The 12,412-nt window shown below is 40.9% G+C and overlaps 1 protein-coding gene across 6 annotated transcripts in view; it reads left to right on the top strand.

Annotated features, from left to right (window-relative positions):
• The window catches only part of PAPOLA (poly(A) polymerase alpha), a 59,211-nt gene that overhangs the window by 42,166 nt on the left and 4,633 nt on the right, over positions 1-12,412 (top strand). For 2 of the 6 annotated variants that reach the window (XM_029952104.1, XM_029952102.1), the window contains exons 17-19: positions 4,042-4,184; positions 6,838-6,935; positions 7,157-7,377. In XM_029952104.1, coding sequence (XP_029807964.1) covers positions 4,042-4,184; positions 6,838-6,935; positions 7,157-7,377 — 462 coding nt within the window. Of the gene's footprint in view, positions 1-4,041; positions 4,185-6,834; positions 6,936-7,156; positions 7,378-11,083; positions 11,147-12,412 lie in introns of all 6 variants that reach the window. The other 4 variants (XM_029952103.1, XM_029952101.1, XM_029952100.1 and 1 more) reach the window with 3 other exon arrangements.

Here is a 12,412-nt window from a genome sequence, read left to right as displayed (position 1 = left end):
TTCTATAATAGAATACTTACACACTGATGTGAAAATAAATGGACTAGGGCTATATAATACTAATATTTTTAGTTTAAAAGGTACAGATGAGTATGTACATTTAACAATTTTATATAAAGTTTACAAGTTTAAAAATGTAAAATGACGAGGCCCCTGAGTGGCTCAGTCGTTGGTTGGGCGTCCGACTTTGGCTCAGGTCATGAGACCAAGGTTCGTGATTCGAGCCCCATGTCGGGTTCTGTGCTGACAGCTCAGAGCCTGGAGCCTGGTTCGGAGTCTGTGTCTCCCTCTCTCTGCTCCTGCCCCACTCATGCTCTGTCTCTCTGTCTCAAGAATTTAAAACAAAACAAAACAAAACAAACAAAAAACATTAAAAAATTTTTTTTAATTAAAAAAAATGTAAAATGACGTTATTTGAGAGTAGGAAAGAAAAATCTGTTAGAGAACGGTGGCCACCGTTGTTGAGGGTGTGGTTGGTCGGTGGGGGCCGGGGCGGGGGCCGAGGACGCAGCTAACACACAAAGGGCTTCAGCATCATAAGGTTTTATTTCTTAGAACACAGCATTTATTCTGGTAGGAGCATCTGAGCCATGGACGAGACTCTGGACCGGCTGTGGCTCCACTTCAGGGCTCGCTGCCTCCCAGCCGTGCGCTTGGGCCCGTTCTGCAGCAGACGGCATGTTCTTGGTTAGCTTCATCTCTGAAACCGAGATAACGTTTTTAGCTACCTCATTAGGTGTTTTGGTGAGGGCCTTACAGATACTACGTGCTTGGCGCATCATCAGCGTTCACTCTTGTTTCTGTTATCATAACTTTGCGGGTAGAGGTACTTTTTTATTGGTCTAAAATGCAGTTGTAAAAGGCATTTTCATTTTTGAAATAAATTACTACAGTTAAGCCTTTATATGGCTTGTTATTCTCTTCTCACCCTAATGCTTTTTTATGGGTTAACTAATCCATAAAGTGATAAAAGTATACTTTTGTCCTTTCAAGCCATTTTATTTAATTTTCATAAAATATAAAGTTTACCATTGAGTAATTTTATTTTTAAACTAAAGTATCAAGTCAGACCTTTGTCTTCTGATTGTTCCTTGGTATTATTAATGAGTTTATTTTTTATTTATTTTTTAATGTTTTTTATTTATTTTTGAGAGACAGAGACAGCATGAGCAGGGGGCGGTCAGAGAGAGAGGAGACACAGAATCCCAAGCAGGCTCCAGGCTCTGAGCTGTCAGCACAGAGCCTGACACGGGGCTCCAACCCACGAACCGTGAGATCATGACCTGAGCCGAAGACCACGCTTAACCGACTGAGCCACCCAGGCGCCCTTGTTAATAAGTTAAACATCTGCACTTAAATGTGTATTTACTACATGTAAAAATATGTGGACATTTTTTGCATTTTCAGAAGTGAATGTAAATAGATTATTGTTAACACTTAATTTCTATTAAAACAGCTTTGTACAACTGAGATAATTAGATTTTCCAGAACCCTTGATTCAGATCATCTTTTGAACTAAAATTCCTACTTGGGGGCACCTGGGTGGCGCTGTTGATTGAGTGTCCAACTCTTGATCTCAGCTCAGGACTTGCTCTCAGGGGCATATGTTCAGGCCCATATTTGGGCTCCATGCCTGGACATGAAGCCTACTTAAAAAAAAAAAAATCATTAAAAAAAAAACAAAAACCCTCCTATATTGGTGTTTGGAGCAGCTAAAGTATAGTTTAAATAAATTTATTTCTGTATCTTAAATCTACTTAAACATAGTCATCTAGAATATGAAAAGGATTATGAATGATCAGAAATTTATTTAGTCCAAACATTGTATTTATCAAATAAAGCTGAATAGTGATCTTACCACACAGTAACATTCCTGTTTGTTTCTATGGAGACTCTTCAGGGCACGTATGTAACCTCTACATATAATACGTATTTTTAAAAGGTTTTTGGTGACACTTGCCATTTGTGACCTGCTCTGTGGGTGCTTATTATGTGCCCAGATCACATTACATACAAATAGAATGTGGCTGCTTAGCATTTCTTTGAATGGCTGTGGTGTGATTACAGCTTTCCTTGATTTGACATCATCTGGATTATTTCTAGCCACTAGTAAAGCAGCACTTTCTTGTTCTTAGAAGTATTTAGAGGTCTAGATCCATGAAGCTCTTCTTTTAGACTCTTATTAATAGCATCCTTTTATAAACTGGTATTTGAAAGCACTGCATGAGTGCTTTTCTGTATTTAATGATACGACAGTCTATGACTGTTGTCTTTTACAGAAGAAACAAGAGTGGCCGATAGACTTGCCCCAGGTTGTAGAGTAGGTGATGTGAATTGGACATAGGTTTCTCACCTTAGTATGTTCTGTCTTTATGTTTTATTGGAAAATTTTGATAAACCATTTATGATTTCTTGGCACTGAAGTCTCTTGTGCCAAATTTCATATAGATACAGAGGCAAAGCAAAGCAGCTGTTTTGTGTTCAGACCAACCAGGTAAAACCTCCCTGTTCACAGGTCATCCTCAGCAGTAGCCTGTTGTTTCACAGGTATTTTGGTCACCTGGTCAGGCAGGTAATTGTGTAGAATTGAATATAATTTACTTACTGTACAAATCTTTGGTGGAGAGTGAGATTGGTAGCATTTTTTGTGTAGGAAAGATGCTCATTAGAAGACTTGTTACACAACACAACTGACTTCGTAAACAAGTGGCATTACTTTCTCTTCTCCCTTCTGCCAAATCTCTTCCCCCATTTGGTCAATACTGACTTATGTACCAAGGCAGTGTTTCTGTAGCGCTAGATCACAGATTAGACTATCTTGTCACTTCGGGACTAGAGAGTGCATGCACGCACACGCACGTAAATGGGATGTGAGTTTTTGTCCCCAGTGCAGTCCTTTCCATTAAAATGTTTCCATAGGAGGGAGCCTGGGTGGCTCAGTAGGTGAAGCATCCAATTCTCGAGTTTGGCTCCGGTCATGGTCTCACAGTTTGTGAGCTCGAGCCCCGAGTCAGGCCCTGTACTGACAGCTAATAGATTCTCTTTCTCTGTCCCTGTCTCATTTACATGTGTTCTCTCAAAACACATGAGGATAAATTTGAAAAAAAAAGGAAAAGGAAAACAGTTTAATAAAATGTTCCTGTAGGTAAATGAGCACCAGGGCTAAAAAGTATTGTGGAAAAAAAAGCTGAAGGAATCCATTTGATACTGCAGTACTATTGATTGTAGAAAGAGATCTAAGTTCTTTACACATCAACTTTCATCACAAAGAACCATTCATAGTTTAAGCTTTATTTTGGTTTTCCTATATTAAATAACATTTTTGAGTGCTTTGATTTTTAAGAAGCACATTGGGATTTACATGTACATACTAGGTTTCACTTTCACAAAATGACTTGTGCTTTTCTTCTCACGGGAAATTTGTACTAGTGGGTGCATCATGCTAATAAAACTCTTAAGTTGGCAGTCAGGGCACCAGAAATTCTTGCTTTTGAGTGAAGCTCATTTATTTACAGATGTTTAGAAGTGGCACCATGGTGTGCTTACCCTGTAATTTTTTTTTGAAATTACACAATTTTATATTCACTTCAGAATAATTAAAAATTGATTTAAAAAATTGGTCATAAACCCAATAGCCAGAGATATTCGTTGCTGGCATTGTGTTTATCATGAAGACTGTTTCCCTAATACAGCTGTCTGTGTGTCTGTGTATTTATAGTCCTCTGATGTAAGGTCTCTATGTTTTCACACGATAGTGCTTTTTAGTATGCAGCGTGTCTCAAGGACAGTGGCTACGTTTAGTGCAGCCCCCTTTTCTCCTGTTTCTCCTCTGGAGGGCCTCTCTGGTCTGAGGCCTCTTGGAAGTCAGCAAGTGTGCGTCTCCCAAATCTTTGCCATATGAGTCGCACAGCACCTCTGGTTTTTCAGGACCTCACTGATTTGTGCTTTTTGGTAGAAATCATTTATCAGAGTAAAAGATGTTCATGTTTCAGAGATCTGGGTAACATAAAGATGTATTTGACTATATTTTGTTAATTGCAGCATTCAACGGAAAGTGTCAGATTGACACCTCTCAATGACAGCAGCCTCGACTTGTCTATGGACAGTGATAACAGCATGTCTGTGCCTTCACCTACGAGTGCTATGAAGACCAGTCCATTGAACAGTTCTGGCAGCTCTCAGGGGTAAGGCGGCCGAGGGGGTGAGGCGGCGTGGCTGTTCACCAAACATGTCGGACGAATCCTCGTGTTAAGTCAGCTGCGCAGAGCCATTTTCCCCATCTTCTAATTTTTTTAAAAATAGCAATTAAACTTATTTTTGGGAGGAAATAATTATTTTTGTCCTGCTGTGCCATATTTATATTCCATTTTTGGAATGTCTTAAGGTATGTCTTAAGTCAGATAGGAAGGAATGAAATAAGCCCTCAAATTTCATATACAGATGGTTTGACTTTATAATGGTGCAAAAGCAATACATAGTCAGGGAAAACCATACTTCGAACTTTGAATTCTGACCTTTTCTGGGACTAGCAGTGCACTGTACAGTAGTCCTTTTGATGCCTGGAGAGGCAGAGAGCCCTGGGCCACAGGGCCAGAGAGAGACAGAGAGAGACAGAGAGAGACAGAGAGAATGAGTCTCAGGCAGGCTCTGCGCCCACAGCACAGGGCTCGATGCCACGAACCGTGAGATTACGGCCTGAGCCAGAACCGAGAGTGTTGCTCAGCTGAGTGAGGCGCCCACGCACCCGAAATGTTTGTCTTATGGAAGAAAGACATGGCTGTGGTGGCAGAAATTAAAACAAAAAGCCACATTTATTTTTACTTCTATACGTTCTTACAGTGTCTCCTTGCAAAATCATTTTTTGTTTTAATGGAAATACGGTATCTTCAAAGGGAGCTGTGTACAGTAGACGTCTAGGGCGCTAATGTGTTTGTGATGGTTGTGCTGATCATTTCGTTCATTAATGAGTTGATACTTAAAACCTGAGCAGTTTTGCGAATGTGTGTTACATTTCATATTTTAAGAAGTTTTAAATATTGGATTGCTAGTTAAAATATAACCAGGGCAGGGGCGTAGGTTGGGCTGATTCTTTGACAAGAGGAGACAGGGGTGTGCAGTCAGGCAGGGCCACTTTTCTTCCCTTGGACTTTGGATGTGTGCCCTGCTTTTAGGCTGACCGAGCGCGGTCTGAGGGCTTCAGGCCTGGGCATGGCTTCTGACTCTTGTAGTTTTAAAGGCGGTTCCCTATTTGTAGGGTCTTAACTTCCAGTTGTTCTTTTTTTTTTTTTTTTTTTTTAAGTTTGAATGTTCTTCCCTTCCCACCCCACCCGCACCTCCCCACCGCAAAGAAGCAGACTTTTTAACAAGAGGTTTGGGATTTGTATAGACTCTTTTGTACTTTGAGTTTGTGCGCATGTATGTAAAATAGGCATACATACTAAGTCACACTAAGTAACTTCAGAAGTGTTAATATTAGTTTCTTACATAATAGTAATCTTCTGTAAATAATTTCTGGATTTTAAGTTTATAATTGTATATTTGCTTAGCAGACTTTTAGTATTTATTACCCACTAGCCATTTTGCTGGTTGTTTCTGGTTTTCTCCTGCATCTGTGGTGCTTCTCGTTTCTGTTTAAACCTCCGGATGTGTGTGCTGTCTGCCCTGTGCTTGTGTTCTCCTTGGGGTGGGGGGGGTTGTCGCCTGTGCTTTGTGACTCCGTGGACTTCCACGTGCCAGGGGGTCCAGAGCGTCACTAAGCTGACTGCGCTGGCTGCATCCAGGTGTCGTGGAGGCACGGAGACGAAGCCTTTTTGTGTGGCCGCCTGGTCCCGGTGCCATGGCTCCACAGGCGGCCGAGTGCAGAGCCGTAGCTGAGAGAGTGCCGGCCACCAGCGGGACTGTGTGCTATGGGGGTGAGGGGGCGCGTGGCAATTAAGATGGGATTATTTAACAAGGATAGGATTTATTTGAGACAAAAGTTGAAGAGACAGGAGAGTGAAGGATGGAGGAGTTTCCTGAAATGACAGGAGGGAGTGGGATCCAGAACACAGAAAAGGAGGGATGGCTTTGAAAGCCTTTGTTGTTTATCTGGGCCATTGGGTGGTCGGGTGGTCTTTCAGGGTGTCGTGAACCCTTAAATTTTGTAGGCAGAAACTTATTTCTATTTCTCAGGCCATTTTCTTATCTATGGCTTTTGCCAGGATTTTCTTAGACCCTACATCAGTTAAGTCTGTTTCCCCAAAACATACAAACAGGGTGTTTGTTTGTTTGCTTTCTTTTGTTTTGTTTTGTTTTAAACAACTACCCTGTCTAGGGGCACTTGTGTGGCTCAGTCGGTTAAGCCTCTGACTTCAGCTCAGGTCATGATCCCACAGGTGTGTAAGTTCGAGCACTGCGCCTGGCTCTGTGCTGACAGCTCTGAGCCCGGAGCCTGCTTTGGATTCTGTGTCTTCCTTCTCTCTGCCCCTCCCCTGCCCCTGCTCGAGCTCACTCTCTCTCTCTCTCTCAAAAATAAACATTAAAAAAGGGACTGCCCTATCTAATATGCTAGTCACTAGCTACAAGTGATTTAAATTTACTAATAGTAGATACAATTACTCCTTTTCTCACCAGCCGTATTCCAAGTGCGCAGTAGCTACATCTGCACAGTGACTGCCATCACGGACAGCGCTGCTCCAGAATGTCCGTGCGCTTTTGGGTGTTGGTGATTATTTTATCAAAGTCAGTTCCTGATGTATGTGTAGAAGTAAAATTAAAGAATCATTTCTTCTAGACAATAACTTCACATATTAAGTTCTGTTATGGAATTTTATTTTGTATTTCACTGTTTTTTAGCAGAAACAGTCCTGCTCCAGCTGTAACAGCAGCATCTGTGACCAACATCCAGGCGACTGAAGTTTCTGTGCCACAAGTAAATTCCAGTGAAAGCTCAGGGGGTAAGGCGACCGGGCCGACGGTCTTGAGAACACCCAGACTGTGTTTGCTTGTGTCCTTTACTTTGCAAAGACGGCTTTATTTGTTAAGTCATCTGGGTTCAGTTGTGTAATGCTGCCGTCAAATAATCAGTGAAGTAAAATTCAGAGACCTAAAGCTTTACTTGTAACTTGCTGTTGATATGATTCATCCTTATTTTCTGTGTTCATGTACTTGACCTTAGGTACATCGAGTGAAAGCATTCCTCAAACTGCCACACAGCCAGCCATTTCACCACCACCAAAGCCTACGGTCTCCAGAGTGGTTTCTTCCACACGCCTGGTAAACCCACCACCTAGACCTTCAGGAAATGCCGCAACAAAGATACCTAATCCTATAGTAGGAGTCAAGAGGACATCCTCACCTCATAAAGAAGAAAGTCCCAAGAAAACCAAAACAGAAGAGGTATCTATATATTAGTTAGCCATGGGAGTACCGGCCTGCATATTTTAAAATCCAGTGGAAGAAAATCTTTGTGAGCCAAAATTGAGAAGCAGCAAGGAAGAGAGCTCTTAGAAATTTTTCCCTAGCACTTTAGGGCCATAGTCTCTCTCCACCCTTTCTGCTCTTCTCAGCGACTACCTCTTTCTTAAAGCTGTGCCTCTCTCTCTCTCTTTCTCTCTCACACACACACTTAGCTTGTCCGGTCTGTAACACAGGCTAGCATGGACTTACGTCATCCTGACGCATTCTCTCATAGCTCCATCTTTTATGTGCACTGATTCTTCGATAGCCCCTTGGACACAGTTCTGTGATTGAAATGGGGGTTTTGGAGTTTCTTACTCTGTATTTGGTATTACAGGGTTACTAAATATGAGAAGTATTCAGGGAATTCTTACTGAATGACTAACCAAAAGTTGCAAAGTCCAATTAATTTTGAGACCTTGAATGATTACTTCCTCCAGCCCTTCAGGAAATCTAGCAATACTCTCATTTTTTTTTTTTTTTTTTATAAGTGGCCAGTTTGCCTTGTCAGAGTCTCAGTTTAGGAAAACCATGAAAAGTGTACATTGATTTGGTGTGTGTCTTAAAGTATAAAATAGAAGTAAACAGCTTTGTTACACAATTCCATTGTCCCCTGGAGTCACGCTCATGTCGTTTTCCTATATGTGAGACAGTCCTCTCATTGCCCCAGAGAGGACACTCCAGAAATGCCCAGTGCCAATGTGACTTCTGGCTGATAAGTTGTTACTTAGGAATTTACTCATTTCTTTTGAGGGGGAGGTGGAGGGAATATGGATTTTCCTTTGGGAACATTTTAATCTGTAATAGTGAAAAATGATTGTCTCTAATTTGTAAGTGTTCTATTCCCTAGCTTATTCTGAAACCTTCTGTTTTAGGGTTTGTTTTGTTTTTTTTAAAATAATCATTATGAAGTAAATATGAATAATTTGATGAGTCTTGTCACCATGATGATGCTGAACGAAGAATGAATATATTCTATCCTGTCTTACAACATGCATTCTGAAAACCCATCTGTGTAGTTATTTCTTAAGGCTGTGATTTTCAGCATTGGTTGTACATCAGAATTTTGCAGGGTTTCCCCCATCCTGATAGAGATTTTCAGATACCTTGAATCAGAGACTCCAGGGGTTAGGCCCTGGGATCTCTCCAGAAAGCCCGAGTGCCCCAGGACTGTCGTGTGGCCACCTGAGAATGTGCCCGTTCTGGTGTCGCTCTATCTTCTGTCTGTTGGCGCTTGTTTGCAGTTGGCGGAGCATTCTGGGATTCATATTTCTTATCTTAGCATAAGCGCCCGTAGCTGTAGATGCCTGTTAGTCCGTGTCCTTACTGTTAGTGCTCTGACTCTTCAGTGACTCCCTGGGACCGGAGAGCTCTGACCCGCTGTGTCCCGGCCCAGGGTTTGTGATTCGGTTCGCACCTGTGCAGACACTCCTGTTTCCTGTCTGGTAGAGAGGCAGCAGGAACATGGAATTATCCAGCTTAGCATGGAGCATCTTAAATCCGTGCACAAGTAAAGAGAATCATTTCAGGGACCTGTTATGTGACTTAAGGTATAAGGGACTCTGCCAGTTCCCTTACCCTTAAGTCTTTAATCCTTTTCCATTTGCGTTTTTACTTGGGCTGTTTAGATTCAAAATCTAGGCATCATGTCTTTTCATTAGTATTTTTAAAATCATATATCTAAAAGACAAGGATTACGAAAAATAGCAAAACGAAATAAACAACCCACTTAGGAAAGTATCTAGTCAGCGGTCACATGTCCCTGATTGCATCATCATCGATTTTTTTTTTTTCTTTAATAGTCTTTTTTTGTTCCAGTCTGTAACCAAGTAAGATCTCTGTGTAGCTATTGTTGATGCCCCTTAAGTATTCTGTAGGATATAGATTTCCTTCCCTTATTTCCTTGTTTTTTTTGTGGGGGGGAAAGGGCTGGGTTTTATTTGTTTTGTTTTTTTTAGGTTTTCTCACAGGCTAGTTTTTGCTCATGGAAGCTCCACAGAGTTGACTAACAAGCACAGCTTCACGATATAGGAGAGCTCTTAGGTCACCTCCCCGACGGCTCTCTTCGCTTCCAGGGGGAGGGGCTTGTGCTTTGGCGGCTTCTCTGTTTCCATACAGCTAATTAAAGTCAGAGTTGGGATTCGAACCCCGGCCTAAATTTCATGGCGCTAAAATAGAGGATTGTTATGAATGTACTAATTTTGAAGCTCTTCTAAACTGGGTCTTTTATTCTCTGTTAATGAGCACTTGATATTAGAAATTTTAGCAAACCAGCAAGAAACACCCGTCTTAATTAATAATACACTAACATGCGTTGAGACAGGAGGTTTCAGGAATTGTCAGGGAGTTTACGCTGCTTAATTTGCATCATATGCAGAAGCTTTACAAATGCATGTAAATGGCAAGAATGGAATGTAAAATAAAAATAGAAAAACGTGTGCCCCAGATTGTATGGTTTAGTGATGCTATATATGTATTGTTAAACTTTTTCTTACGGAAAATTTCAAACACGTACAAAATGATAATGAACAGTCTGCTTACACCACTTGCTTCAGCAGTTAAGTGCCTCATGGCCAGCCTGCTTCACCTACACGGCTCTCCTTTCCCATCCGTAGGAAGCAAATGCCAGGCACAGCACTTCAGCTACGCATATTTCTCTGTGTACCTAAAGATAAAGACTTCCAAACACACAACTACAGCATACTGTTACCATAGATGCATGTGGATGCACGTGCGCACACACACACGCGCGCACACACACACACACACACACACACACACACACCCAGGATATTTGCCAGTATTAGCAATAATTCTGAAGCATTAGGGATCCAGTGTTGAAATTGGCCCAGGTGTGACAAATTACTGTTTTTTAAGTTTGTAATGTTTGCAGGATACAAAATCTCTCCTACTCATAGAAACTCTGTGGTTTCTAGGTCTTGTTTTAAAGCCCCATTTAAAATAAGTTTGGCTCGTAAATACAGCAGAGAAGTTAGTGTTAAAAAAAATAGTTTTTCTTAAGAAAGTGACTCAAGTCACTGCAGAACGGGAAAGTACAGCCTTTTTTGGCTTGTTTTCCCTTCTTTACCAAAAATGAGTTGATTTCAAATAGAATTATAATAAATTAAAAAATTAAGACCAGAAGAGAGCATTTCTCAAACCTCTAGTTCTTTTAGGATGTTAATAAGTTTTACTAAGCAGGGGCATTGTGTGGTTAATTAAGTTGGGGAAAGTTAAAGAGGTATTCCTTCTAGAACTTTCTCAGAACCCTTTATGTGCTAATATGTGCCTGGATCTCCTAGAAAAGGGTGGGAGGAGGTGGTGTGATGGTGTTCCAAGTTTCTAAATTATTTGATCAAAGAACTCTCACAAAAAATATTTGGGGGAATGTACTTTAGGTGGTATTGATCAACAGTAAGTTTCCTTCATATTCTTTTTAAGTTTGGAAGATACTGAAGCCAAATTAAATATGTTACATTAAAAATTCTTTTCAAGTGAATGAGTAATCTGTTTTAAGGCCATAATTGATCTTACAGGTTAAATTATTTTCTAATTAACAAAACTTTTTTTTATCAATTAAAGCATTGATTGGCAAGTAATCTAAATTTTTCATTTTAGAGAATAAAGCTTTTTTTTTCAAAAACAGGAGGAAACAAGCGAAGATGCTAACTGTCTTGCTTTGAGTGGACATGATAAAACAGAACCGAAGGTATATTAATTTAGCCTTGGAATACATACACGATTAAGAGTGCAGAAGATGTGCTAAAAATGTCTCTAGAATATTGTACTGTCTTTTGTTCTGTAGGTTTTAGGTTGTTCACAGTATTGTTTTTAGAGAAGTCTTTGTCCCTTTTGAATGTTAATTTATAGTGCTGAAATTGAATTTCTCCCATGCTTGAGGTCCTTGCTAAAAGCAGAGCGACCCGGGTGGCCCCGAGTGGGATGGGGTGATGAGGGACGCCTGTTCTGTGTGAGAAGAGGTAGATGCAGCCAAGGGTACCCGGGAGGAGCAGAGTAATGGGGGCTGCCTGGGTGGGGAGGGCGCTGCAGGCAGGAGCGGTGGGCGGCGTTTCCGACTGAGGAGATAGGAAGAGGCTTCTAGAAGGACCGAGTACTCTTTGAGGCAGTCCTTGAAGGATATATAGGATTTGGGGCATGATGAGAAGTGAGAAGGTAATTTCACCATTGGGGTCTCTGTATTTAGAGAATGTTTTAGGCAGAAGGTTCTGGGAAGAACCTTCCGAGCCTTCTCGGGGCGCATGGGGCTTGAGGTGAGCCAGAGGAGGTGAGCGAGAGCGGTTTAGCCGAACCGTATTAGACTCCAAACATTTTCTTAGAAATTCAAATGTCCTGAAGCCTTTTAACTTTTTCTCTTATTGTAGAAAATTTGGAAATCCTTTCCCCAGTTTATTCCCATAATTGATATTTTAGCATGTATTCTTGTTTCTGTGATTACATACTTCACAAAATATTCATAGCTGTTTAGAATGCTACCTCAAGGCCATTACCATATTTTATTCAACCAGTTCCCTATTTTTAGCAACTGTTTCTGCTAAAAAAAAAAGTTGCCCTTTTTTCTTGTGATAGTGACTTTAGCAAATGCCTAGCACCCACTTGTGTTTATTAGAATAAGTTACTGAAAGGGAATTCCTGAGGCAAATCACACACTTTTAAAACGTGGCACATACTGCCTGTCTGTCCTTCAGAAAGCCTGCCCCTCTTCCATTTCTGTTATCCACGCCCTATTGACCCTTTTCTGTTTCATAAGAGAAAATTGCCATTTCATTGTTTTTTTTGGGTATATGTTGTTTTGTAGAAATTCAAATTTTTATGTGTTTATTTTCATTTGTGTGTGTCTCTACGTGTTATTTTGCTTTGTGCACACCTTGTGCACAGAGAGCAGTGGGACGACATGGCTCGCCCAGTATTTTCCAATAATAGAGTAGATCAGTGCATTGATTATTGAGGAGGGGAG

The sequence above is a fragment of the Suricata suricatta genome, chromosome 9 (genome assembly GCF_006229205.1).
Source record: "Suricata suricatta isolate VVHF042 chromosome 9, meerkat_22Aug2017_6uvM2_HiC, whole genome shotgun sequence".
NCBI lineage: Eukaryota > Metazoa > Chordata > Mammalia > Carnivora > Herpestidae > Suricata > Suricata suricatta.
This window is presented reverse-complemented; position numbering and strand designations above follow the sequence as displayed.